Source organism: Crotalus tigris, unplaced genomic scaffold, assembly GCF_016545835.1.
Source record: "Crotalus tigris isolate CLP2741 ecotype Arizona unplaced genomic scaffold, ASM1654583v1 scf7180000017666.379230911805:20528666, whole genome shotgun sequence".
Classification (NCBI taxonomy): domain Eukaryota; kingdom Metazoa; phylum Chordata; class Lepidosauria; order Squamata; family Viperidae; genus Crotalus; species Crotalus tigris.
This window is the reverse complement of record NW_024096552.1, coordinates 15425976-15450986: the sequence shown is the minus strand read 5'-3', so window position 1 is coordinate 15450986 and position 25011 is coordinate 15425976. Positions and strand designations below refer to the sequence as shown.

The window sequence follows — 25011 nt, the reverse complement described above, 5'->3', positions numbered from 1 at the left end:
GAAAATATGCTGCTTGGCGGCAGCCTGCACGAACTCTACCGAATGTGCCCTGCAGGAGGTGCGTGAAGAGCGCAGATGCAGAGCAAGGCGCTGTCCTCCCCAGGGACTCATTGTGCAGCAACTGGATTGACTTCTTCTCATGCATGCATGTCAGCGAAGGGGAGGCTGTCGCAGCGCTGAGCTCCTGCGCCTGTCAGCTGGTGACCCCCGAACTTGCACTTGTCAGCTGGGAGGTCTGGCAATGGCCGCCGATCTCCTTTGCCACCCCGCACGTCCTCGACCCCTCCCTCCACCCGTTCATGTCGAGCCTGCCGGGGCTTGACAGGGAGAGAGGGAGGGAAGGAGGAAGAGACTCCTCCTTCTCTCCTAAGGTTCAAAGCATGATCAGCTTCCCAAGGGCGCCACAATCCTCACGAAAGCGGGGGGAGAAGCAAAGGGGTTGAGAGAGCTCGCGGTGGGCTCGAAGGAGCACCTGTCAGTGTCAGAGATGAGAAACTCCCGCACAAACCCAGGGGAAGGGGTGGAAAAAAGGAGCCCCCTTTGGGAGGAAACCGCCACCTTCTTCTCCTTGGCTTTGCGCTCTTGTGTTCCTCGGCAGCCAGGTTGCCAAGTCTCTGCTGGCTGGAACTCCGTGTTTGTTTTGTTTTTTACTTCTTGCCTTCACGTGTTTCTGCCGTACCTCCTTGGTGCTCCCGGAACGGGGTGGGCGGAAGAAAGCCTGGCTAGGCTAGGCAAAGAAAAGCCATGGAGCTGCAAGCTCAGATCGCAGGCAGGCCGGGGAAGGGGGTGAAGAAGAGGGGGTTTGGGAGAGAGGAAATGCCAAGCTTGTCCTCGCCTCTCCCAAGGACTTCCTGCGCCACCTCACAGGAACCTCAACTGGTTTCAGATCTACCCCGCAAAAGTTTTTCTCGTGCAGAGGAGAGAGGAAAAACAATTGCGGAACACTTGGGAATCCCTTGCAAGGCACCATGTATCTTGGTGCTTATTTCCTAATGCCTTCCCCCTGTGTTTTCTGCTCCACCCCAAATTCACCTCCCTTCCACTCTCCTTACATCTATGGTCTTAATACAGCCCTAAGTCTGTCTCGCTTTCCACACCCCCTAAAATTCTTCATTCAGAAGAATGGGCACGAATTGGCATGTGCTCAGAAACGCCAATTCTGCGCCCCTGCACTCTCGCTCGAGCAAGTGAGCTGCGCAAGAGCCCAGGATCTGGGCGCGCAGCTACAGCTGATCCGCGCTTCTGCAGAGCAGCCCAGAAGCGCAGATCAGCTGTAGCTGCTTTCCTGGGCTCCTGCCCAGCTCACTTGCTCATGCTTTGCTGGAAAACATGCTGCTTGCTAAGTTAGCAGAAGCGCCAGGATCAGCGCCAGGCTACAGCTGATTCGCGCTTCTGCTAAATTAGCAAGTGGCATGTTTTCCAGCGAAGCACGAGCAAGTGAGCTGGGCAGGAGCCCAAGATCGAGGCACGCAGCTACAGCTGATCCGCACTTCTGCAGAGCAGCCCAGAAGCGCAGATCAGCTGTACCTGCTCTTCTGGGCTTCTGCCCAGCTCATTGCTCACACTTTGCTGGAAAACATGCTGCTTGCTAATTTAGCAGAAGCAAAAATCAGCTGTAGCCCGGCAGGAGCCTAGGATCGGGGCGCGCAGCTACAGCTGATCTGCGCTTCTGCAGAGCAGCCCAGAAGCACAGATCAGCTGTAGCTATTCTCCTGGGCTCCTGCCCAGCAAACTTGCTTGAGCTTTGCTGGAAAACATGCTGCTTGCTAATTTAGTAGAAGCGCGAATCAGCTGTAGCCCGGCGCTGATCCTGGCGCTTCTGCTAACTTAGCAAACAGCATGTTTTCTAGAGAAGTGTGAGCAAGTGAGCTGGGCGGAGCTCTCCTCTGCCTGTGCACAGGCAGGTTTGGCATGTCACCATGGCCACCGGCCACGCTGGCAGCCTGTCCCCCTCCCCTTGTTCCTTCTTGGGCACGGAGTGGGGGGAGGAAGTAAGGGACAATGAGAGAGGGAAGGAAGGAAGGAAGGAACAGTGGAAGGGAAGGAGGGAAGGGACAAAGAGGGAAGGAAGGAAGGGACAATGGGAGAGAGGGAAGGAAGGAGGAAGGGACAGGGAGGCGAAGAGATTTTTTTGGATTAAAATTAGGCCGGCTTTAATTTTTTTTATTGTTTTTTTACAATAACAACCTTAGTGCCTGGTATACAACATGTTGTCTTAATTCATAATTTTTTATTATTATTATTTAAAAATTTTATAAATTTATTACAATATAAACCCCCCACCCCTTCCCCCCTCCCCCACTTCCCAGAGCTGATTACAGGATAAAAAATAAAATAAACAAACATAATCTAACTAACATTAATCAACTATACTATCAATCAAAACCATAACACACTTTAACTCCTTCTCCCAACAAATGTTAACAAATTAAGTCAAAAATAGTAAAATAATTAAAAATAATAACAATTATCTAGAATCTATTCAAAAGCAAGATAATACTTTTCAATCTTATATTTCTTCTGAATGTAATCAATCCATCTTCTCCAAACCATAATATATTTTTCTTGTGAATGATCCTTCAAATAGGCAGAGATTTTCGCCATGTCTGCTAAATTAGACACTTTAAGTATCCATTCTTCCAAAGTAGGCAATAAGTTTTTCTTCCAATATTGCCCCACCAATAATCTTGCAGCTGTTATAAGGTTCAACATCAAATTAATTTCTTTAACATCAAAATCTACAATAATATCCAACAAAAACAATTGCAGAGTAAACTTTATCTTTCTCTTAAAAATCTTTTGAATATTTCACCAGATCTTAATCCAAAAAGCTTTAATATCTCTACAAGTCCACCAAATATGAAAATAAGTTGCATCTAAATTTCCACATCTCCAACATTTGGGCTGTAAATTCGGATACATGCGAGACAACTTTTGGGGATCTAAATGCCATCTATAAAACATTTTATAAAAATTTTCTCTTAAATTTTGCGCCTGAGTAAATTTTATATTTCTAACCCAAATTGTCTCCCATGTATCCAATAAAATCGGCTCTTGAATATTTTGCGCCCATTTGATCATACAGTCTTTAACTAATTCTGTTTCAGAATCCAATTCTGTTAAAACATTATAAATTCTTTTTATATGAGTTCGACCTTGATCTTTAATCTGTTTTACCAAATTCACATCCTCTAAGGTGATACCAACCTTTTGATCTAAACTCCACCTTGCTAACAATTGATTATAATGAAACCAAGAGTGTACAATATTTTCTTGCTTCAACTCAATCAATGACTTTAATTGCCAATCTTGCCCAACCAAACTAAGTAATTCCTTATAAGAAATCTTTTCCAAATTCACTCCCTTGGATACTCCCTCTATCACGTGTCCAGGAATCTCCCAAATTGAAATTTTATAATTTAACCTATAATATTTCTTCCAGACACGCAACAAGGCACTTCTCAAAATATGGGTTTTAAAAACCTGATCAACTTTTTTAGCATAAATTAAATAAGCGTACCATCCATATAATAAATCCCATCCCTCAAGAGAAAGGATATTTTTATTTGTTAAGTTGAGCCAATCACCAAGATTAAAGCCGCCGCATCATAGTACAATTTTAGATTAGGCGCTTTAAGTCCTCTTTCCTGTATATCTTGTATAATCTTGAATTTAACTCTTGGCTTTTTCCCTGCCCAAATGAATTTATTAATCCCTTTCTGTCATTCCTCCAAATTAACATCTTTCTTCAAAATAGATATCATTTGAAACAAGAAAAGAAACTTTGGAAGTATATTCATTTTAACTGCTGAAATTCTCCCCAACAAAGATAATTGTAGTTTTTTCCAATCATTTAAGTCCTTTTGCACTTTTGCCCATAGTATCTCATAATTATTTTTATACAATTTAACATTAGAAGCTGTGATATATACTCCTAAATATTTAACCTTTCTCACTATTTCAAAACCTGTTAATTTAATCAAAACATCCTTTTCCTTCATAGACATATTTATCAATAATATTTTAGTCTTATTGTTATTTACCTTAAAACCAGAAACCTTCCCATACTGAATTAAATTTTTTACCAAATCCCTAACCGAGTCTGTCGGTTGAGATAATGTCACAACCAAATCATCAGCACAAACTCTCAACGTATAATCATTCTTATTTATTTTTATTCCCTTTATTCTAGGTGACTCCCGAATTTTAATAAGTAAAATCTCCATTGTTAAAACAAATAACAATGGGGATAAAGGCCAACCCTGTCTTGTACTCTTTTCAATTTTAAATGCTTCTGTTAAACCCCCATTAACTTGTGCAGATTGTTGTTGATAAGTTGCCTTAAGGGCATTAGTTCATAATTTTTTTAGGAAAAATATACAATCAATAATAGTTAATTAACAGTCAATAATAATTAATTTTTATATTGCAATAATTAGTATATCAATTAATAATATATTTCCTTGATCTCCTCTCCCAGTAGTATTCTCCTTCTTCAACATTAAACAAATATAATTTTTGATATTTGATAATTTGATAATTTTTGATATTGATATATAAATGATTAAATATAAACATTTTCTTCTATATTTATACCAATAAGCGTCCATATATAATATTTTTTTCTTATCAACATATTATTTTCGTAAATGTCATCTTATTGATTCACCATGTATTTTATTTTCATAAATCTTGTTTAAGCTCAATTTTTCCTTAATATTCAAACAATTCTTATCAATCATAATTTTCTCAGTATTTAACATCTAAATATCCAAATTTTTTATTTAAATATATCATCCCACTATTTCATATATTATAGAGATATTATATTACTTATCTATCGTAACATCTACCTATTTATAACATCTTTTCTAATCAATTTATATTTCACTTCTATTTATAAAAGTTAATTTGTTAAATCACTATATATCCTTTTTTCAAAGTTCTTATTAAGCCTAATTTCCCCTCAATATTTCAATCATTCCTTAATCCTAATTTATTTCAAACTTAATTTATCTTTAAAATTCAAACTTTTCCTTCACTTACATCATCCCAGTATTTTTATATTTTGTATCTTATCAAGAATATTATATTACTTATATCTCTTATCCCACATTCTAAAGCCCCTTTATAGCCAAAATTATTTGTTTATTTAGCCATATTCAACAATTATATTTGCTCGCATATTATTCCATCTGATAGGGTGAGTCGTCTGTTAAGCCCGTCTCTGGCCTTCTTCTTTTGCCAAATAGATTTCCAAATTAATATTTTCAACTTGTCAAACAGTTCTTCAAGAATGAAAAAGGTTTTCTTGCAGTCACAACAAAAGCCTAAGATTGAAAATCAGGCTTGTCAGATGTTATATTTTTTTCTATCCTGCTCTATGGAGTAGAGAGTTGGTCTCTGACAGAAGGCTGAAGAGACTAGAAGCATTTGAAATGTGGATTTACAGGCGGGTGTTACGTATGTGCTGGGTTGACAAGATCAGAAATGAGGAGGTGATAAGCTGCCTGGGAAAGCCAAGGGAAATCATCAAAACAATTAAAAAAATGAAAGTTAGAATATTTCGGACATGTGATGCGACATCCATAAAAATACAGCATACTCCATTTAATCCTTCAGGAAAGATTGAAGGCAAATGAGGTCCAGGCAGAAGAACATCATGGCTTCAAAATCTAAGGGACTCGTTTGGATAAAACTCAGCAGCACTTTTTTGTGCGGCTGCTGATAAAAACAGGATCGCCAACATGATCGCCAACGTCCAATAACGGCTATGGCACAAGAAGAAGAAACAGTTCTTATATTTTTGTAGTTGTTGTTAGGAGTAGAGGATACATAGTATGTAAGATATATGCTTTTAGTCTCCCAAACAGTGATTTTCCTAGCAGTTTCCATTTTGTTAAGTCTTCTTTCTTCTCAGGTTTATTTTGATGTTCTAATGCAGGGGTGTCAAACTCAATTTCATTGAGGACCGCATCAGCATTATGGTTGCCCTCAGGGGGATGGATGGGTGTGGCCAGGGTGGGTGTGGTCTACTGGGTGGGTGTGGATGGAGTGGGTGTGGCCTACTGGGTGGGCGTGGCCAGCTCTACATCATTTGCGTCAAGGGTGCCTGTGGGGCCTGGGCAGGCGTGGGACAGATCTGAGGGTCTCTGGCAGAAGGGGGTGGGACCAGGGCAAGTGCCAAGCCATGGTCCACTGGAGGAGCCTCACTGTTCTTCTCAGGCCACGCGGAGGGGCTGGATGATGGTGTGGGCTGCCGGGAGCCCTGGACAGCAGAGGTCAAATGCCCAGCCTGGCCCTTGAGCACCCGCAGCACCAAGCCCTGCCCCACTTTCCCAAGGGGGTGCCCAGCTGCACTTACATCCTCAAGTCTGCTGCTGCTGTGCTTGCTCTCCTTACCCAGGTTGCTCATGATAGGTACGAGGGCAAAGTCAGAGGGAGGCCCATTCCCTCTCCATGGAAGGAGACCCAGCTTTGTATCCAAAGCTTGCTTAGCAATAGGATGGGAGACCCCCAGGATAGGCCAGGAGGAGGGGGCAAGGGGATGTGAAAGGGCAGGAGGGCAGGACTAAGGCAGGACTTCCCTCAGACCTCCCTCCCTCCCTCTCCTTCTTTCCTTCCTTCCTTCCTAAGTACAGAGTAGTGGGAAAATATTTGAGATGAAAGAGGGAGAAAAACAGCTAAGAAACGCAGCTGGGGATGTGTCACCCTTCGTGAGGAATGAAGAAATGCACCATTGCCTGGAAGTGGCCAGCACACGGCCCTCACCTACTTCACATAGGTGAAGGGGAGGGGATACCATGAGCAGCGTGAGAGTCAACGTTACCTGCGCAATGCCGCCCAGCCCCCAGCCTGCCCGGTTTCGGCAGGCAACGGGGCGCTTTCCTCATAGCGCCTGGAGGCTGAACCGGGCAGTGCAAATCCCAAAAGAAGTGCAATGCCACCCAGCCCCCAGCCTGCCCAGTTTCGGCAGGCAGCGGGATACTGTCCTCACAGCACCGAGAGGTTGAGCCGGGCAGTGCGAAGCTCGCCAGCTTTGCACCTTGTTGCCTGCTGAAATTCTACAGGCTGGGGGCTAGGCAGCATTGCACTACTCATCAGATGGCCACCACAAAATTGTACATTGGCTCCCAGCCGGCCTGGGCTAGGGCCAAGGCAGCAGGAGCCATTCCCTCACTGTTTTCAGGATGGCTTCTTGGGCCACATGAAACCATTTTGCGGACCGCATCCGGCCCCGGGGCCTTGTGTTTGACATATCTGTTCTAATGCATAAGGTATCTTTTCTATATTTATTGTTGTATCCAAATCTTGTAAGTTTTTTCTTGTTTGTATTAAGTTACAATTCTCTTCATTTGTGGCTTCGCCAATTAAGTCATTTTTTTTCTAGTTTACATTCTATTATCTGATTTGTTTGTTCATTCTTTACCATCATTCTTTGGATGTTTTTTATTGTAAATTTAAATTAGAAGTATATTCATTTATGTTATCAAAGTTGTGTTTAATCTCGTTTAAAGCTATTGTACTTTGTATCTGTTATAGCACTGCATAAATTTCCTCTTGGTAAGTATTTATCTTATCTTGGAATGTTGCTTCTAGAGGTCTTTGATCTTTCAGTCTGAATCCTTCAGGAGTAGATATTAACTGTGGTTTTCTATCATTTTTTGATTAATATATCATATTCATGTTGTCCCTCCATTTTGAGTAATCCATCATGAGTGCCATAGACTCTGTAGTTAGCCTTGTCAAGCCGGCCAAAACTCAAAATCCAAACAGTCCAATTTTGTATAGTTCTTGTGTTTATATATAATCTTTATAATCCACTCTATTTTCAGTTGTCAAGGTTTCAGTAACATCAATGTTTTATAGCAATTCTTTCTTTCAAGAGTCAATTTTAACCAGTCAGCATTGCAGTTCAATATGTTTAGCCACCTGTAACGTCCCCTCTCAAAGATTAGAACCTCCAGGAACTTTACCTTGAATAAGTAAGGTGTAATTGAAATAATAAGTAAGGCCAACATAAGTGATTATGCAAACATTCAGGTGCCAAGCTATAAAGAATTTGATAGATAAAAATCAGCAGTTGTGCGAGTGCATTCTGGACTAGTTATAGTTTCTGAATACAAATAATTCCTTAACTTTTGATTGTAATGGAGCTTGCTTGTTACACTTGTAAGTCATGATAGTTGTAAAGTGGGTCCCTCATGTAACTGACCCAATTTTACATTCTTTTTTTGTGGCGGTTGTTAAGGGAATCTGTGGTTAACCCACTGCTTGTTATAATGTGTTTTTGCCAAAAACTGGAAATAAACATCAGTTTTCAGTAGAAACATTGTAAATTTCAGTGACATGACTGTGGTTTGTATAAACAGCCATAAATTGGGCCAGTTGTTAAGTGCCCAAAATACTGTCACACGATAGCAAGGGAGGGTCGCCATTGGAACTTTGGAACAGGGTCATACGTATCTTTGGGAGGGGGGGGGTCTGTCATAAGTTTGACCAGTTATAAATTGGGGACTACCTGTAGTCTTTAAAGCAGTGGTTCTCAACCTTTCTAATGCCATGACCCCATAATACAGTTCCTCATGTTGTGGTGACCCCCAACTATAAAATTATTTTTGTTTTTACATTGCTGGGGGCGTGGCCGCCAAGTGGGCGTGGCAAGAAAGACAGCCCCAGCCACCATTAATACTGTGCCGCCGCTGCATATATTTTAATGCATGTTTACCCTGCCTTTAAATATGGGACCAAAATTTACAGAAAGTTGGTAAATAAGAACAGGCTGCTTTCATTTCAACCATAGATTATAGTGGGGACCTGGAGGGATTTTCTTTCAGTGAAGATAAAAGAAAGTATATGAAAGAGAGGGAATAAAAAGCAAAGCAGAAAGGAATAAGAAGAGTGAAAAATGGCATGGAGGTTATAGGTTTCGTGGATCAGAAATAAACAAAACAATTAAATCAGTTTTAAAAGAATAAATGGCAACAAATGGAAGATTCAAACTAGTTTTAAGAGAATAAAAAGAAATAAATATTAAAGTATTAAACCAATTTAAACAATAAATGGAAGAATCAAAGCAGTTTAAAGGAAATAAATATCAGCAAACACAAATGCTTTAACCATTTTTTGTAGCTCAGATGTGATAGCCTCCTCAGAGATTACATGCATATTTGTGCAGTTGTGCATTAGAATAGCACAAAATGTTGGTTTCAAATAATTTTATTGTGCAATAAATGAATGAATAAATGAAGCAACTTTGATCACCCCCCCCCCGACCCTCCCATTTGCTAACAAAGTTAATAGCACGTGGGAGTCCACCCATCCTCCGCTATCAGGTTGGCTTCTCTTAATCTGCATAACCCGCGGTCAAAAGCTGCAGCGGCTCCTCCTCCTTTCCCCTTCCCCGCCTCAACCAGGAGGAGGTGGGCAGCGCTTGGCACCGGAGCCTTGGCTAAGCTGACGGCTCTACTTCAGGGCTTTTCAACCTTTTCACCCATTGTACCACTTTTCGGATAAGGCAATATCCGAGTACCAACACTCGCCCAGCAAGGTATCAAAAACTTGACCCAAAAAAAGGAAAAAATGAGAAAGTACAGGTAGTCCTTGACTTACAACAATTCACTTTGTGACTGTTTGAAGTTACAAGCGAATTATGACCACTTTTCACACTTATGACTATTGCAGCATCCCCAGGATCTTGTGATTTACATTCAGATTGCTTGGTAACTGATTCATACTTATCACGTTCACAGGGTCCCAGGGTCATGTGATCAATGGTGGGGGAGCATGGCCAGCTGATCACTCAGGTTGCAGGGTTCCTGTGGTGGGGAATCCGTGGGTCTCTGGTGGAGGGGGATGCCTGCCTTCCTTCCCTCCCATTGTCCCTTCCTTCCTTTCCTTCACCTCCCCTTTGTCCCTTCCTCCTTTCCTTCCCCTCCCTTTGTCCCTTCCTCCTTTCCTCCCTTTCCCATTGTCCCTTCCTTCTTTCTTTCCTTTACCTCCCTTTGTCCCTTCCTCCTTTCCTCCCTTCTCTCCCATTGTCCCTTCCTTCTTTCTTTCCTTTCCTTCACCTCCCTCTTTATCCCTCCTTCCCTCCCATTGTCCCTTCCTTTTTTCCTTCACCTCCCTCTTTGTCCCTTCCTCCTTCCCTCCCTCTCTTCCTGTCAAGCCCCCGCAGGGGGAGGGGTTGAGGATGACGTGCGGGGCGGCAAAGGAGACCAGCGGCCAGCTCCATTCTACCTGGCAGCTTGGATGCGTCCCGACCAACAGCTGAGCAGCTCCTAGTCTTAGCCGCCGAACAGCTGATGGGCGGGAGGCCGAAGCAGGAAGCCTAGGGCCGAGGGAGCGGCCTGAAGCTGAAAGGCTGTTTCTTGGCTGCTGAACAGCTGATAAATGTGAGGCCTGGAGCACAGCCGAAGGACGCTCACGGGACTGGAAGGCTGCAGCACTGCAGCTCCCATTGTCCCTTCCTCCCTCCCTCCCTTCCTTCATCCTGTGCTATGCTGCCCAGATCCCAGCCTGGTTTTGGCAGGCAGCAACACATCACAGCCCTGCCTGTGCGCGCGCAGAGGCAGAGGAGAGCACACAGGCAGGGCGGGGCGGAAAAGTAGAGGGCCCAAACGACGAGAGTGACGCAGCTCTCCGACTCTCTGCTTCAGAGGAAAAATGCAGGGGAAAAAGACTGGGAGAAGTAGCTGGTTCATAACGTACGTGCCCAAAAACGGGAGGTGAACCAGCCACTTCTCCCAGTCTTTTTCCCCTGCATTTTTCCTCTGAAGCAGAGAGTCGGAGAGCTGCGTCACTCTCGCTGTTTGGACCCTCTGCTTTTACGCTCCAGGAGCAGCTTCGGTCCATCTCTCCACTGCTGTGCCTGCTGCCGGGAAAAATGCCCCGGCAGGAGCTGCCTTTGCCCGAAGGCTGGGAGGAAGCTCACGACTACGACATAGACCATGCCACCAAAACCACCAGCTGGGTCGACCCGCAGGACAGGTGGGGAAGGACGGACCGGAGGAGGCCGAGCCAGTCAGTAGGGATAGGAATGAAAGTACGTGGGCCCGGGAACGTGTGTGCATGTTTGTCCGCTCGTCAGATCACTCTCTCCCTCCCCCTACTATTGTTTCTGGCAGGTCAGGATGGTTTGAGAGCAGGCGGAGAGAGCAATATTAGGCAGGCGGAGAGAGCACGGGGCGGGCTGCATGAGGGGAAGCCGGCTGCAAATTTACGGGAAATGCCGGCGGCCGCGGGGTGTTTTCTAGCCACTGGGCCAGGCTCTTTGGCCTCGGCCTTCCCCGGTGGCCCCCGGCTTGTCCGCTGCAATCAGTGGCAGGCAGAGAGGGCGCGGGGCAGGCTGCACGAGGGGAGGCCGGCTGCAAAATTACAAGTGCTGGCGGCCGCGGGATGTTTTTTAGCCGCTGGGCCAGCTGCAAAATTGCAAGAAATGTGGGCAGGGTGTTCTGGGGCCACTGGGGTGTTTGGTGGCCAAGCAGAGGAAGCTCAGCGGCAGGCCAGAGACGAAACTTACTGCTTTTGCTTGTTCTCTCTCTCGCTTTCTGCCGCTTGTTCTCTGTCTCGCTTTCTGCCACGTGCTCCGAAACCGAAACTTTCTTAGTTTATATTGGCTTTCAAACGCCAATAGAATAGAGTCTATTCTATTGTCTTTCAAAAGCCAATAGAATAAGAGGGAGTAGCACAGCTAAGGAAAAGGAGAAAAAAATGGCAGACTGCGTTGTTTGGCGACCCCCGTGAAATGGTCATTCGACCCCAAATGGGGTTGCGACCCACAGGTTGAGAACTGCTTTAAAGGCAATCCCATATTAAGTACATTGCAATAGTATGAGGAGTAATGATGTGAGTTATTATAGCCAAATCTTCCAGAAGTAGATAAGGCTGCAATTACCTTGACAAAGACTGTTCTATCAGTGGCTTCCAGAAGTACCCCCAAATCATGAACCTGCTGCTTCACAGGAAATGCAGGCCTTTCCAAATATAACAATGGTGTTCATAGAGAACGTAAATGAACAAACAGCAATCCCATCTTGCTTGGGTTTAATGTTATTCTCATTCAGATCCTTACAACCTCCAAGCACTGGGATAAGATTGACATTTCTTCAGCCTGGGGTAATGATGTAAAAGCTGCATATCACCAGTGTATTGATGATATCATAACCCAAATTATTGGATTACTTCTTTCAGTGGTTCATATAAATCTCAAAAGCAGCAGAGAGAGGATTAAGCCTGGCCATTGTGTAAAGCAGGAACTACTGGGCTGACTTCTTATCCCTACTACTATAGATTGAACTCATACTGAGGAAAGAATGGAACTATTGCAAAACAATGTCATTAATCTGCTGCAGGTAGTTTAGTATGATTCCATGATAAAAGATACTGAAAGCTACAATCCAAAAGAACCAAGAGAAATGACTACCTACATCCAGATCTTGGTATAGATCATCTAAGAGAATAATCATATCAACCTTACCGGGTAGACCAGACAGGAAATATAACCAGATAAATTAATTCTAGTTCATTGTAAAGCTATATTAATAGATTCTTGCAAGTCTGAAAATACCGTTTTCCTGCTATCACATTTACAATTTAGGAAGAATCTATTCTGAACCTCTTGTTCTGCCCACGGTGAACTGTAGGCAATGCTGCCTCTTATCAGATTGTTCCCTAATTAATCTCTTTGCCACATCTCCAGGGTCTTTTTCACATACCACTATAGACCAGTTCCATCTTAGTCCCATATCTGGGTCTGGGAGAGGATCCAAATTTCTATGAGTACTATATAATTGATTCTTTACCATTATCACAATAACATTTCTCCAAAAGGGAAGGTTGGAGACCAGCCAATAGTTATCTAAGACCACTGGATATAACCTGTTCGAAGGGAGTGGTCATCTCCTCCAAGATTGTAGGCAGCCTCCAGATCTATATCTACATCTCTGCTTTTTCCTCTAAAAACCTAAGTTACTGGGAGATAATCTAGATTCTAGACAATTCTTTCTGTTTGGAACCCAATGACTATTTTAATTTTGGTTCATGCAGAAAAAAGTCATGAGCCAGTTTTGAAGAGTTCCTTACATCATTGACTTTCAAAAGTTTATTTGTAGTTTATTGATCATATTTTAACAGCGTATCTATTGTCATATGATATGTAGCCTTTAATTATCTTCTGCTATATCAAAATTGGTTTTATGTGAGGGCTACTGCACTGTACTAAAATAAAAAGCATAGTTTACTTAAGTATAATAAAACAGATGCAGAATAGAATATTTCAGCCATAGCTGAAGATCTTGTATTTCCACTTAGCATTCCTTTGATCAAATGATTAGGGTGGATGATTAAAAGAACATGCCCAAATAAAAGCATTAGCAGTTTGTAGTTATAGAATTCCTTTCTCCATTAATCTTTGTGCAAACTTTCGGATTTAATTTTATCACGGATCAGTTGATTTGAAGAAAAACACCTTTTAATTTTTTTCAGATTACTCCATTAAAATAAAGGATTCACGGTATTTAATCAGCTAATTCCTGAACACATTCCTAAGTACTAATTAACTACATAGGAATTTGTCAGGTACTTGTTAATTCTTTATGTAGCTGTGTAAATGGCTGTAGGTATTTAATCTAAGATGATACACGTTTATGTCTGTTGTATTGTCAACTTGGAAAAACCCAGAAAAAAATTGGAAAGGGGAATCGTTTATCACTTTTTCTCTAAATATTTTTTCAGTCTTTTTCCCCCAATGAAATATACTGGAATAGAAACCTGAATTTTTCCTCTCATAAAATAATTAAATTATTTGAGATAAATAAGTATTTTACGTAATACTTGCAAGTGATTGGAATTTAAATAAAAATATTTCTATTGTTAGATAATTGTAGTTCTTATATATTGTAAACTTATACGATTTAGTTCTGAGTCTTAAATTTGAAATTTAGTCCTTTATCAGATTGCGCCACACTATAGTATGAGCAGACATTCTCAATATATGGGCAACTTTCCTATATCTGTACGAAATTATCAATCTTGCCAGTCACCAAAAATAATATGAGTATTTTCTGATATAAAGTCCTGCTGGGTTGTGAAGGAGGAGAGAGGAAGAATGGCAAATAAAAGAGGACTGGTCGCTTTAATTTCTGACTGTTTTCCTCCTAACCCAAGATCAGCCTTCAACAGATTATTTTGGGAATGTGTTCGTGATCAGAAAAAGTTGTCAATTCTTGTATAAGAGAATGTGACAGAAATTAATTCATTTATAAATGCATATAGTAGATCCATTTCAAGAATGTGCCAGCTTGTGAAGCTGAATATGAAAGTTTGAATCTGGAAGCATTCAGTTATTTGATAAGTTGAAACACTGAAAATGCAGAATGTAGATATTTCAGAAGCTTATTCTACTTGAGAAGACTAATAAAGCAAATTAAATATTCACTGGTAGTGTTTTTTGTAGTAAATTACATGGACAGATGGTATATATTTACTAATCCTTTGATAACAAAGTATTACATATTTTTGCAGTTTTTAGCTAATTCTAAATATATAGAGAAGACTGAAATCATACAAAATGCTTTATTTTGGGACTTTATCTTTACCTAATTTTCCATCTGTCAAACTTAGGGTATGATTAAAATTAGATGATTATGACTAGGATAGCCTTCCTTTATGTTCAGTGTAGAAATGTATTACAGCAGTATAACACCATTGTAATTTTGAGCAGTCGCTGAACAAATGATCCTTAAGCAAGGATTATTTGTAAATGTAAACATTCATTTAAATTTCTAATTCAGCATTTTTCAACTTTAGTAATTTTTAGGATATATGATCTTCAACTCCCATACATTTTTAAGTTTTTAAGATTGGGAAAAAGTGTTTAAAGGCCTATCATTCATGTCTCTTTATACAAATAGAGATAACTGTGATCACTGAGAGAATACTCAGAGAAATTGTTTTGAGTTGTGAATCATTTCTTAATCTTTTTTAAAATTTAAAAATTGGTCACAAGCTCTATTTTTAGATGTTAAATCTTAAATATTTGAATAAAACTCCCCCGTGCAAGAAAATAATATTAAGAATTGCATGCATATTGTTTTTTACTCTAAACCTGCAAAATAAAAAATAGTTACGAACACTGCAAAATAACATGAATTATAAAATGGACTATATTGTTTATATGATACTGGAAGAGGGGGAAGAGAATTTTGATCAGATTGACTTATTGACTCAAATACCGAGATTTGATGACATTAATGTGATATTATGAAAGCCAGCTTGGTATAGAAGAAAGGCCAGGGTTAGATTTAAGAATGTGATGTGAAATTTTAATTATTGGGTCAAAAAGATTTTAGAAATTTGGACTGATTTGACAATCTAATTGAGTAAATGGAAGTACTAAGATAATAATTGGTGTAATAATATGTTTGTTTTAGATACGATAGTTAATTTGGTTGATAGAGTATATTTAGAATAAATAAGGGAAGGGTTTTTTTGGATTAAGATTTGGTGGAACATTCAACTGATTCCACAATTATTTTTATTGGATGTTATTATAGATTGTGATGCCAAAGAAATTAACTTGATGTTGAATTTGATAATAGCTGCAAGGTTATTAGTAGGGCAATATTGGAAGGATTGTTTGCTTACTATAGAAGCGTGGATGCTTAAAGTGTTAAATTTAGCAGAAATGTCTAAGATTTTTGTTTATTTGATAGATCACTTACAGGAAAGATACATTTCGGTTTGGAGAAGATGGATAGATTGTATTCAGAATAGATATGGGATTAATAGGTTATATTTAGCTTATGAGTGAATTTTAGAGTAATATTATTAATAGTTTATTATAGTGGGACTTTTTTATTATATTAACTTGTTTATGTTTTTATTATTATGTTTATTTTCAATATTTTTACAATTATGTTATTAGTATTGTTTAACAATTTGGAGATTGTATTGTTTAATACCCCTTTATGGATTACTGCCTTGTCATGGCGAAGGGGCTTGCGTAACTCAATGAAGCTATAAGCTATGCCGTGCAGGGCCACCCAAGATGGACAGGTTATAGCAGAGAGTTCTGACAAAATATGATCCACTGGAGAAGGAAATGGCAAACCACTTCAGTATCTTTGCCATGAAAACCCCATGGACAGTACTAAAAGGCAAAAAGATATGACGCTGGAAGATGAGCCCCTCAGGTCGGAAGGTGTCCAATATGCTACTGGGGAAGAGCAGAGGGCTAGTACTAGTAGCGCCAGAAAGAATGAAGCGACTGGGCCAAAGCCGAAAGGACGCTCAGCTGTGGATATATCTGGTGGTGAAAGGAAAGTCCGATGCTGTAAAGATTTTTTCTCCATAGGAACCTGGAATGTAAGATCCATGAATCAAGGCAAGCTAGACGTAGTCAAAAAAGAGATGACAAGACTGAACATCGACATCTTAGGAATCAGCGAACTAAAATGGACAGGAATGGGTGAATTTAACTCAGATGACCATCAGGTATACTACTGTGGGCAAGAATCCCTCAGAAGAAATGGAGTAGCCTTCATAGTCAATAAAAGAATAGAAAAGCAATACTGGGATACAATCCCCAAAATGACAGAATGATCTCAATTCGAATCCAAGGCAAACCATTCAATATCACAATAATCCAAATCTATGCCCCAATTACTGGTGCTGAAGAGGATGAAATTGACCGGTTCTATGAAGCCCTACAGCACCTTATAGAATTAACACCCCAAAAATGATGTCCTTATCATCATGGGAGATTGGAATGCTAAGGTAGGAAGCCAAAAGATAACCAGAATAACAGGCAAGTTTGGCCTTGGAGTACAAAATGAAGCAGGGCACAGGCTGATAGAATTTTGTCAAGAGAATACGATGGTCATAACAAACACTCTTTTCCAACAACCCAAGAGACGGCTCTACACATGGACATCACCAGACGGTCAACATAGAAATCATATTGACTATGTGCTCTGCAGCCAAAGATGGAGAAGCTCTATACAGTCAGTAAAAACAAGACCAGGAGCTGACTGTGGCTCAGATCATGAGCTTCTCGTTGCAAAATTTAGGCTTAAATTGAAAAAAGTAGGGAAAAGCACTATGCCACTCAGGTATGAACTAAATCATATTCCTGATGAATATACAGTAGAGGTGACAAATAGATTTAAGGAATTAGATCTGATAGACAGAGTGCCTGAAGAATTATGGATGGAAGTTCGCAACATTGTACAAGAGGTAGCAACTAAAACCATCCCAAAGAAAAAGAAATGCACGAAAGCAAAATGGCTGTCTCAGGAAGCTTTGCAAATAGCTGAGGAAAGAAGGGAAGCGAAAGGCAAAGGAGAAAGAGAAAGATACACCCAATTGAATGCAGAATTCCAGAGAGTAGCTAGAAGAGATAAGAATGCCTTCTTAAATGAACAGTGCAAAGAAATAGAAGAAAACAACAGAATAGGGAGGACCAGAGATCTCTTCAAGAAAATTGGAGATATGAAGGGAAAGTTTCATGCAAAGATGGGCATGATAAAGGACCAAAATGGCAGTGACCTAACAGAGGCAGAAGAGATTAAGAAGAGATGGCAAAACTACACAGAAGAACTATACAAGAATGAGCTTAACGTCCCAGATAACCACAATGAGATGGTCACTGACCTCGAACCAGACATCCTAAAATGTGAAGTGAAATGGGCCTTAGAAAATCTGAGCAACAACAAAGCTAGTGGAGGTGAAAGTATTCCAGCTGAGCTATTCAAAATCTTAAAAGACGATGCAGTAAAAGTGCTACACTCAATTTGCCAGCAAATTTGGAAAACTCAACAGTGGCCACAGGATTGGAAAAGATCAGTTTACATTCCAATTCCAAAGAAAGGCCATGCCAAAGAATGTTCAAACTATCGCACCATTGCACTCATTTCACATGCTAGTAAAGTTATGCTTAAAATCTACAAGCTAGACTCCAGCAGTATGTGGATCGAGAACTACCAGAAGTACAGGCAGGATTTCGAAGAGGCAGAGGAACTAGAGATCAAATTGCCAACATACGCTGGATCATGGAGAAAGCTAGGGAGTTCCAGAAAAACATCTACTTCTCCTTCATTGACTATGCTAAAGCCTTTGATTGTGTGGATCACAACAAATTGTGGCAAGTTCTTAAAGAGATGGGAGTACCAGACCATCTCATTTGTCTCTTGAGAAACCTATATGCGGGTCAAGAAGCAACAGTGAGAACTGGACACGGAACCACTGATGGTTCAAATTGGAAAAGGAGTCCGGCAAGGCTGTATATTGTCGCCCTGCCTATTTAACTTATATGCAGAGCACATCATGAGAAAGGCAGAGCTAGATGAATCAAAAGTTGGAATTAAGATTGCTGGGAGAAATATCAACAACCTAAGATATGCAGATGATACCACTCTAATGGCAGAAAGTGAAGAGGAACTAAAGAGCCTCTTGATGCGGGTGAAGAAGGAGAGTGCAAAAGTTGGCTTGAAACTCAACATTAAGAAACCAAAATCATGGCATCCGGCCCTCTCAATTCCTGGCAAATAGATGGGGAAGAAATGGAGGTAGTGACAGATTTTATTTTTCTGGGCTCAAAGATCACCTCAGATGGGGACTGCAGCCAAGAAATTAAAAGACGCTTGCTCCTGGGGAGGAAAGCTATGGCAAATCTAGACAGCATACTAAAAAGCAGAGACATCACCCTGCCAACAAAAGTGCGTATAGTCCAGGCCATGGTTTTCCCAGTTGCAATGTATGGCTGTGAAAGTTGGACCATAAGAAAGGCTGAGCGCCAAAGAATTGAGGCCTTTGAACTATGGTGCTGGAGAAGACTCCTGCGAGTCCCTTGGACTGCAAGGCGTTCAAACCGGTCAGTCCTAGAAGAGATCAACCCCGACTGCTCTTTAGAAGGCCAGATTCTGAAGTTGAAACTCAAATACTTTGGCCACCTAATGAGAAGGAAGGATTCACTGGAGAAGGGCCTAATGCTGGGAAAGATTGAGGGCAATAGCAGAAGAGGACGACAGAGAATGAGATGGCTGGATGGAGTCACTGAAGCAGTAGGTGTGAACTTAAATGGACTCCAGAAGATGGTAGAGGACAGGAAGACCTGGAGGAACGTTGTCCATGGGGTCGCGATGGGGCAGACACGACTTCGCAATTAACAACAACAACAACATTGTTTAATAATTAGGATATCAACTTGTTTATGTTTTATTATTATGTTTATTTTCAATTTGTTTATATTTATGTTAAAGGAGAGTTAAAGCGCATTATGGACTTGATTATTTATATAGTTGGTTAATGTTAGTTAGATTATGATTATCATATTTCTAACCCTGTACTAAGCTCTGGGAAGTGGGGGAGGGAGTGGGGGGGTTTGGATGGGTTGATTTTGGTTTATATTGTAATTTTTATAAAACCTTTTTAATAAAAAAACATGAATTATGCATTAAAATAAAATGACTTTGAAACATATCCTAATGAGTGGTATCATGTGATAATTCTAATTGTATTTTTGTTTTTAATAGGTGAATCTGGATTGGGAAAATCAACATTAATCAACTCATTATTCCTGACAGACCTGTATTCTCCAGAATATCCAGGGCCTTCACATAGAATTAAAAAGACTGTACAGGTTTGCATGAAAAAATATACCTTCTATTACATTTTTATATGCTAGATTGAAATAGAAATACTTTAATTTTATTTATTTATTCAATTATTTTTTTAAATGTTCATTAACCAAAATTCTCTGAGCAGACTAAAACATATAATCTGAGAATATGCTAAAATCAAACGAAATAAAAATATATAAATCAATCTGCAGCCTAATATTTATTCAAAAACTAAGAATTAAAATACAGTTAAAAGTCAATTAAAAAGCTTTGGAAAATAGAAAGATGCTAAAATGATGCTAATGTGAGTATCAGTTAAGTTTTTCTGGTGAGGGAATTCCATGAATTCCAATATAATACATTTTTCAGCACTGATTCAACACATTAACCACTTCATCTATGTTAGATGAAAAAGCAATGTAAAGCTGGAAGTCATCTTGAAGGCATGTCAATCCATATTTCTGACTGACCTGTCCTAGCAGTTTTATGTAGGAATTAAAAAGCATGGAAGATGAAATGGCCTGAGGAACACCATAAACCAACCTGTCCCTAATTCTTTTTGCCAGTCAGTGAGGTCAGGTCAAGTTAATACACTTTAGGTTGATCAGGCTGCGTCATGTGTAGAACTCAGAATACATGCCTTGTCTCTTGCTGTGCTTGCCTCCTGGATATTCCCCAACCTAAAAATGCAGATAACTCTCACATTGATGACCTTGAGGAAGCTATTACTAGTAGACCTAGACTTAGGGCCATTCATTTAGTGACCTTTTGAAGTTACCATAGCATTGAAAATAATGACTTAAAACCAGTATTCACACTTGCTACTGCTGCAGCGTCCATAGAGCACATGATGAAAGGTCAGATATTTTGGCAACTGGCATGTATTTGTGATGACTGCAGTGTCCTTGGGTCCATATGATCACCATTTGCTACTTTCAATAGGGAAGCCAGATTCACTTAACAGCCATGTGATCAGTTAGTGATCATAGTGAGTCGCTTAATGGCTGCAGCAAAAAATGTAAAAAATAAAATTGGTTACTATTCACTTAAGTGCCTTGCTTAGTGACATAAGTTCCAGTCCCAATGGTCATAAGTCAAGGACTACCTGTAAAAACTTGACTATTGAATCTGACTGGAGAAGTAGTGGTGTTTCTTACATGAATCTCTGGAGAAGTTGTTGGTTCCCAGTAGTGGGGGAGAAGAAAAGTCTGTAGTGGCTTCCCTTTATATAAAATCCAAGATGGGAAGAAGGGAAATTGCTGTCATTGGTGAAACTCTGGTCTCTGGGGAAAGGACTGGGCAGAAGATCCTTTCTTCCCTCAATAAAGGAGATCTGCTGACCAGATCCCGGAGGAGTTAAGTCACACTAAGCATACACTAAGCGGTAAATCCAGTATATTCCTTTCTTTTCATTCTTTCTTGAGAAGCCTAAAAACCCAGAAAAGAAGACAGAATGAAGAGGAGCTGAAGCAGGAGGGGAAGAGAAACATAAGACTAAGCCTGGCACCAGAGTCTTGCTGTATAAATAGGCATTTAGAACATGCCTATTGTAAATAACTTCATAGTATATTGCAAAAATGCATAAAAGCCTCCACCCTCTTGTTTTTCTATGTCAGTTGTCATCCTTGCAAACAAAAAGCAATTCTAAAAGAGCCCAATCACACTGTGATAAAGTTCTAAAGAATGCTGAAACAGATGCATCTCCAAGGTTACTGTTCTAGTGATCACAAAGTTGCAGTCTGAATTTCAACGATGCATGGTATGAGAATCTCGAGATGTTCTAGCTAAATTCAAAAAAGGAATGGCACTTGTTGTTAACATGCTTCAAAGTATATCTATTTTGTTATTTAATTATATAGATCAATAGATGATGGGTAGTCCTAAAAAACATGGACATTCAAGACCACTTCACATGCTGTTGAGAAATTTTTTGTTGACTGGAGCAATAGTTAGAATGGGATGTAGAATAATAAATTGTTACTTCATTTAGCATATGTGGGATAATAAACACTGGATGAGAAAATAAATCAGAATTGTATTTCAGATATGCTAATACTATCACTTACATGGCTAGAAGTGAGGAAGGCTTGTCTTGTTGAAGATAAAAAAAGAGTGTGCCGTAAGATTATATCAGCAGGCAGAGCCATCCCAATGCTCAAACATTCATAAGGATGACAACTGAAAACTATGAAATAGGAGATATCAGTGCTTGAAAGAAAGACTACAACATAGTTGTATACTATATACTATATACACTGCAGAAATATTACACTTAACATGATAATTTAAGGCCATAATGTTTCCAAGTATGCCTGTGAAAGCTGGATCATCAGAAAGATTAACTGAATAAATGTTATCACAACATAAGCATGAATTTAAAAGAATTTAAATTACTGACAGACAATCCTAATAAATATTGTCTGTCAAGATTACATATACTTAGAAATGACTGAGCAAAAATTGCTATTGCATTTAGTCTACTAATCTTATTATAAATTATTTGACTAGAATAATATTACTGTTTTCAGTTTCTTTATAGCTAGCTTGAAATAACATCACTTTTCTATGATAATATGTAACTTTTATTTATTGATATTAATACATTACCATGTTTAATATTAATAATTTGTAATTGTGTAAATTTTAGCTTTAAGAATTTTTGAATTCCATGCTAGAAATTTAATGTTTAAGTATCTTGCTAATAGTTGAAATACTTAAACTATTTTAGATTATCTTACATTGTGCATGGAAGAATTCACATTTTTATACTTTAAAGTGTTTTGGGTTAAAATTAAATCACTTTAAATATCTCTGCTTCCTGTAAAATAGAAATAACAGAAAGCTGTTCATAAAATACATCAAATAGACATCTTCTAAAGGATAAGATAACTTTAATTTTACAAATCTGGTGTGGTCTATGAATCTGATCCATGAGATCTATTTAAATAGAGTGCATGGGAAAATAACCTTTTGGAAAATAATCTTACTGTGAAAAAATTTGCATTCCAAGATTGGAGCTAATTTATTTTTCCTAAATCCCCATGGATAGTTCTAAAACTAAATAGAATTCATTTGAACTTGTAATGGGGATTGATGCTATTTACAATAGTTTTCTGGCTGTCTTCCAGAAAGTAGTACATTATGAGAATTTGACCATGTAAGGTTATAGAATTTTTTTTAAGAAAAGGCGAAATTGACCAGACAGAATGTACGTAGAATGAATTCAGCTTGAACATTTATTGTATATTATATTCAGAGCATATATTCCTGAAGCTAAGTCTTAGAGGTTATAAATTAAAAATGCTAATTGTAGAGGAAATACAACCATCATCAACAACAATATATTTATTAAAGCTAAAGCCAGCAGCTTAAAATAAAATATAATGTATCTAAGTAATGATGTAGTACAAAATAAAAACACTCACTAATGTAAATTGAGGTGTTTTGGTCTTTCTGATTCCTTTTTGATCATCTATGGAATGCTATGCAGATGTTGGTTATTTCTACGTGTCTGTTGATGGCTGATTTATCCGAATGTCATTTCAGAAAGCATCAACAGACTATTACAACTACATGACCTAACCATAGCACATGAACCAACTAAAGCTCTCCAAAACATCCTAAGTAAACAAAGAAAAAAAAAAACAACCCACCAGCCCCAGAAGAAAAAATAAGAATAATCCACAATATGGAGTGCAAGACTGAAACAGCTACAATATAGGATAATAAACATGCAGAAGGCTAACAGTGCATCTGTGAACAGCAGCTAGGAGTCAGAATACATGATGAACAGTCCTTAACTTCACAACACATGGACAGACCTTGTCATAGTTTCAACTAGGAAACCGTGAGCATCCTTGACCAAGCCACGTCTAAAAATATTAGAGAATTACTTCCTCAGAAAATCAGCTACCAACACGCATATAGAGATAAACAAAATCTATATATCTTTCAAATGGGGCAGTCAAAAGCAAAAAGGATACAGAAAGACTGAAACATCTGCACATCAGCAATCAATACCCAGATAACAGAAATTAACATTAAGATTAATACCAGACAAACAATCTGGTAAACAATACTCCTATCAAGGAGCTATCAACTCAGACAAACAAGCTAATAGTACACAATAACCTATTCAAGAAACCATTAAGAACACTCACATCAACAGTGACAGGGCAAGCCACTAGTATATCAAAAAATAGAACAAACTTGATTCCCTTCTAGCACTGATGATGTTCTCTAGTTGGGTAATGAAATGTCTGCAAGAAGACCATTAAGCTCAAAGCACCAAGGACTCATAATTCAACTCTCAGTTACAAATATTCTCTTGTATCAGCACCACAGATGCTTAACTGGTCCCAGACAACTTCTATTTGTCCTGCAGAAATTAAAGAAAAACATCTTTAATGTGTAAATGAAGATGAAAAACAAAAAGATTTTAGGTTAAAAGCCAAAGTGTTAAGCAAAGGCATTGAAAACCTATCTCAGTTTTGGTTTGTGCTGTTAAACCATGTATTTTTTTATATCATAAAACATTTTTTCTAGAGTTCGAAAAACAAATTGAGCAAAGAAATGTGAACAGAGAAAAAGATACATGACTTAGATTCTCAACTGATAGGACCAGAAATCTACACGTAGGATACTTTTTCAAGAAGAAAATAAAAAGCATTTTTGTTCTGTTTTTTCTTGCGTATTCATTCAGCCTCTCTTGAAGAGTTGGGAGGATGCTTTTCATCAGTGCTTCAACCTCTCCTGCCAGTAAAAGGATTCTGCACTGAATCAAAGTTTTTTCCCTGAATCAAAAGAATTACTCCATTTATAGAAGAGCAGCTTGGCATACATAATAATAAAACTCACTTATGGTCATATTTTAAGCAACATTTTTAGGATCAGTTGTACTACCGTAATATTTTTTTAAAAAAATTCTAAAATTATTACATTCAAAAGTTTTTATTAACAAAGAATCAATTTAATATTTAACATACATACATTACCTTTTTAAAATTTTCAGGTTGAACAGTCTAAGGTTCTAGTTAAAGAAGGCGGTGTACAGTTGCTACTAACAATAGTTGATACGCCAGGATTTGGTGATGCAGTGGATAATAGCAATTGGTAAGTACATTCTAATATTAGTAATGGCTATTATCTTGTAAAACTTGCATATATTTAAAGTAGAATAATTTTTTTCTTTTTATGGCACTTTTTTTGCTGTTCTGTTGGCCAGAAATGATAGAAGACTTAATTTTCCAGATGTAGTTGGCCAATTCTCTTGTTTCTATGATTAGCTCAGAGATAAATATTGTTTGGTTATTACCAAGAAAGGTAAAAAAACTAAGTACCATTAATACTATGAGATAAATTTTCTGATGTCAAGAATATGACTTTGGCTATT

The 25011-nt window shown here is 39.1% G+C and overlaps 1 protein-coding gene across 3 annotated transcripts in view; it reads left to right on the top strand.

Annotated features, from left to right (window-relative positions):
* SEPTIN7 (septin 7) overlaps nucleotides 1-25011 on the top strand; it is an 87435-nt gene that overhangs the window by 29346 nt on the left and 33078 nt on the right. For all 3 annotated transcript variants that reach the window (XM_039336790.1, XM_039336791.1, XM_039336792.1), the window contains exons 4-5: nucleotides 19533-19639; nucleotides 24631-24731. In XM_039336790.1, the coding sequence (XP_039192724.1) occupies nucleotides 19533-19639; nucleotides 24631-24731 (208 nt within the window). The remainder of the gene's footprint in view (nucleotides 1-19532; nucleotides 19640-24630; nucleotides 24732-25011) is intronic.